The sequence below is a fragment of the Carettochelys insculpta genome, chromosome 18 (genome assembly GCF_033958435.1).
Source record: "Carettochelys insculpta isolate YL-2023 chromosome 18, ASM3395843v1, whole genome shotgun sequence".
NCBI lineage: Eukaryota > Metazoa > Chordata > Testudines > Carettochelyidae > Carettochelys > Carettochelys insculpta.
Genome location: NC_134154.1, coordinates 30,744,564 through 30,748,419, shown reverse-complemented (window position 1 = coordinate 30,748,419; position 3,856 = coordinate 30,744,564). Strand labels below are relative to the sequence as shown.

Genomic DNA, 3,856 nt, shown 5'->3' with positions numbered 1-3,856 from the left:
CAGCAGGGCTGCATTCTGCCTTGGGGCACCCTGGGCCAGGGCAGTAGGCAGTGGGGTGTCTGCTGGTGAGCTCTGCTGGGATGCCTGGCTGGTGAGCTCTGCATTCCTGCCCACCAGCAACCAGCCCTCCAGGGCCTGCTGCTCTGGCTGCCTGGGTTAAGGTGGCCCCCGGGGAACCTGCTGTTCTCTGGCTGACATGTCAGGCAGCTGGAGGCAGGAACGGAGACCCAGTCAGGCTGAGCCATTGCCCGGTCTCCCCAGCTCACACCCTGGACCTGGCTGGGTTAGACAAGCGCACCTTTATTGAGCTTTGTTTGGAGCGCGGCTGAGTGGGCCCAGCACCCTGCCGGCTGGCAGCACTCACTGCTGGATCCTCCGGATGGCCTGAACCTGGGGGGTCTGGGCGTGGGAGCCCCATTCCCGGACGTGCTTGTAGGCGCCCGCGTGCCGGTCGCTCTCCAGGATGTACTGGAAGCCCCGGTACCCAGGGAACTGGGAGCAGACCCAGCTGCGGAAGAAGCACAGGAGAAGCCATTGCCAGGGAGCCAGACCCAATGCCAGGGAGCAGGGCCAGTGTCGGGCAGACATATGGGCCCCCAGGCACAGTACATGGCAGGGTCTGAACTCCCGCGGCCCTTGGCCCTCAGCCGGTTCTCATGGGCCGTCGCGCCTGGGAAGCAGCCAGGGCACCTAGAGCTGGGCTGGCAGCTCCATGCTGGGGTGTGCTGCTGCTGTACTGTGCCGGGTCGGGGGTGGTGGCCGGGTGGGTGCAGGGCTCAGCTCCACCTCCCCCGAGAGGTACTCACGCGCCAGAGCGAGCCCGCATGGAGCTGACGGCGCTGCTGCCCCAGCCCATGGCCGGCAGCGAGGGGTAGTCATCGCTCAGCTCCCCTTTCCGCCCCAGGAAGCTCTCCCCCTCGAAGATCGTCAGCTTGCTGTCCCGGTGACTCTGCAGCCAAGGGACACAGACGGCCCGTGAGCCGAGGGCTCTGCCAGGCCCCTCGCGGGGCCTGCCCACTCCACCCACCCACGGCTGAGCCAGGGGAACGGGGCTGCTGCTGCCGGGAGCCAGGCTCAGAGCAGCTGCGGGGACACCCACAAAGTACCCCGGTTAACTGGGGCCTGGGACAGCGAGAGGCCTCAGGGAGCAGGGGTGGCAGAAGTCCCGGGGTGCCAGGCTGTGCTCTGTGGCCCCGCTGCTGGGCCTTGCAGCCTGGCGTGCGCACAGGGTGATGCTGACGAGCGCTCCTCTCTCGGGCCCCTCCGCACACCCTGACCAGCTCTCTCCCGCAGGCAGCGCCCAGCCACTGCGGCCCTTCCCGGGCCAGTCCCGTGCAGCGTCCCTCACAGACGTGGGGGTGGCTGGCAGCTGGGCCGGGCTTGCCTGGTCAGCTGGCAGCTCTGCAGAGCCAGCCATGCTGGAGCGGGGCGCGGGGGAGGCAGAGGGCCCAGCCAGCCGGACTCACGGCGCAGGCGATGGGGCGGAAGGAGCTCAGCTGCTGCACGTGGTAGGCGTGGCTGCCACTCCAGGCCTCCCAGCAAGGGTACTCGCCTCGCTCCAGAACGAACTGCTGCCCCTGGAAGCCCACGTGCTCGAAGCCTGCCCACCTGCGGGGACAGCCAGAGCGGGGTGGGCTGGCGAGCCGGGGGCCGTTCCCGGCTAGGGGTGCTAAGGCGACGGCCGCATTAAGCCAGGGCCAGGGCTGCTGACCGGAGCTGGGATGGCAGCTCTGCCTGCAGGGGGGCTCCCTGCTTCTGCACCGGGTCAGGGGTCTGCTGGCCACCCCCCAGCCCACTGCACCCACTAGCCTGTGGGGCAGACAGGGCTCAGCACAGGACGCCTGGCCCATGGCAGCTTCTCACTGGCCACTGACCCAGAGGTGGTGCATGTGCCAGCCCATGAGTGCTCCGTGGGGCTGGGGGCTGCTCTGTGCAGCCAGTAGGGCTGGCAGCCCCGGGACTGCATTTACAGCCCTCCAGGAAGAGCAGTGTCTCAAGGAGGGGCCCAGCATCTCCAGAGACAACAGGGGATTGTTAGTCCCAGTGTCGCGGGATCCTGCCCCCCCAGGCAGCGTTCTCCAGGCAGCGATGGGGGTGCCAGGGAGGGGGCGCAGGGCAGGGCAGGGCAGGGCTGTCCCAGCCCCCCCCCAGGCAGCGTTCTCCAGGCAGCGATGGGGGTGCCAGGGAGGGGGCGCAGGGCAGGGCTGTCCCAGCCCCCCCAGGCAGCGTTCTCCAGGCAGCGATGGGGGTGCCAGGGAGGGGGCGCAGGGCAGGGCAAGGCAGGGCTGTGCCAGGACTCACGCGCCACTCTCGACCTTGGCGGACCGGACGGTCTGGAAGCCGCTGGCGCTGACGTCGTAGCACCCGGTGGTGAACTCCTGCCGCCCACCTTGGAAGCGCTCCTCGTCCCACACCACAATCTGGGGGAGCACAGCCGGCATCGGGCGCTGGCTCCAGGCGGGGCAGCTTGTGCTGCAGGCACATAGCTGGTGTCTCCTCAGGCACCTGCCATGGGTGTCGTCCTGCTGCAGCTCAACCCCAGCCCCGCGCGCCAGGCCCGGCAAAGCGGCCTGAGGGCTGTGAGCGGTGGGCACACTACAGCTGGGACCTGCCCTTGGCCAGGACCCTGCAGGCGTGGGAGCGGTTCCTACCACAGCCTGGTCTCAGCCCCGGGGGCGGCCGGGACTGCAGCCGAGCAGGGAAGGGGTGAACTCCTCGGGCGCAGCCAGCGCTTGCAGGGTCTGGCCCACAGCGGGGGCTCACGTGGAGGGGACCGCGGGAGAGGGCTGGGGCCAGTTCGATGCTCCTGGGAGAAGCGGGAGGTGAGGCGGGGAAGGCTGGGCCAGGCTGCGACTCCTGCCCTGTCTCTGGAGCAGCGAGCCAGGCAGCCAGGCCCTGACGTCCACAGCTCCCCGCCCGGGCATCCGGCTTGCGGCCTTTGCGCTGGCTGCAGTGGGAAGGGCCCTGCTGGTGACACGGCTGAGCAGCTCGCAGGCCCTGCCGGCTGGGTGGTGGGCTGGGAATCCTCCCCACACGGCAATGGAGCACACTACGCTGGCCGGCTGCATGCGGGTGCAGGGCAGCTCCGCATGCATAGGCTGCTCCCGGGGCCCCCCTGAGCCTGCTGATGGAGGGGCCGTGGCACAGACCTGGGTGTGGACATACCGCCCCGAGCACTCCCCCAAGCCGACCGCCCCTTGCCCCTGCCATGCGGAGCAGGGGCAGGTCCGGAGCCAGGAAAGGGCCCTGGGACAGCAGCCAGCAGGACAGGCAGGCTGTGCCGGCAAGGCAGGATTGCTGTCCAGCGGCACGGGCGTGCAGCAGGCGTCAGACTAAACTCTCGCCCCTTCCCCGGAGCTGGCCCAGCCGCCTGTCCCCGCTCCCCAGCTGTGCCTGAGATGTGTCTGCGCAGGCTCACCACGGACGGGCCTGGGGAACCTTCAGCATTACCATGCACAGATCCCAGGGAGCCGGTCCAGTCGCCCCGCGCCAGCATGTGTCCTAGTGCCGAAGCAGCTCAGGGTGCTGTGCCCCCAGCCCTGCCTTGCCTGACCGTACCTTCCAGAGGCCAGAGAACGTCGTGCAGGCTTGGCTCATGGTGGCTCTATCCTGAGCTGAAAATGAGAAACCCCAGCACGTCAGGTGTGCTCCACGCAGCTCGAGGTCATTGGCTGCAGGCTGAGAACGTCTCCTGGGGGGCTGGGCTGGAGGGGCGAGGGCACGCGCGGAGCTGCAGCCTCCCTTTGCCATTGCTAACCCCGCCTCTAGCCCGACAGCCTCGTCCACAGGACAGCTGGCATGTACTTTCGCCCAGCCCAGGGCAGCCTGAGATCAGGCACGAGCAAGAGGCAGAGCT

General features: G+C 69.0%; 1 protein-coding gene across 1 annotated transcript; it reads right to left on the bottom strand.

Moving 5' to 3' along the window:
* Window positions 1-360: 360 nt before the first annotated feature.
* On the bottom strand, window positions 361-3,597 carry CRYBA4 (crystallin beta A4). The gene is made up of 5 exons (XM_075012754.1): window positions 3,559-3,597; window positions 2,302-2,420; window positions 1,467-1,608; window positions 807-949; window positions 361-508 (listed from the first exon to the last, which is right to left on the bottom strand). The coding sequence occupies exons 1-5, from the start codon at window positions 3,595-3,597 to the stop codon at window positions 361-363; spliced, it is 591 nt and encodes a 196-aa protein (XP_074868855.1).
* Window positions 3,598-3,856: the final 259 nt, after the last annotated feature.

Bases quoted from the DNA above. Each gene is read 5' to 3' on its own strand.
- CRYBA4 (XM_075012754.1), bottom strand. From the start codon at position 3,597: ATGAGCCAAGCCTGCACGACGTTCTCTGGCCTCTGGAAG. The intron at 1,609-2,301 runs GTGAGTCCTGGC...CTGTCCCCGCAG, and splicing joins GCCAAGGTCGAGAGTGGCGC to GTGGGCAGGCTTCGAGCACG. The intron at 950-1,466 runs GTGAGTCCGGCT...CCTTGGCTGCAG, and splicing joins TCCGCCCCATCGCCTGCGCC to AGTCACCGGGACAGCAAGCT.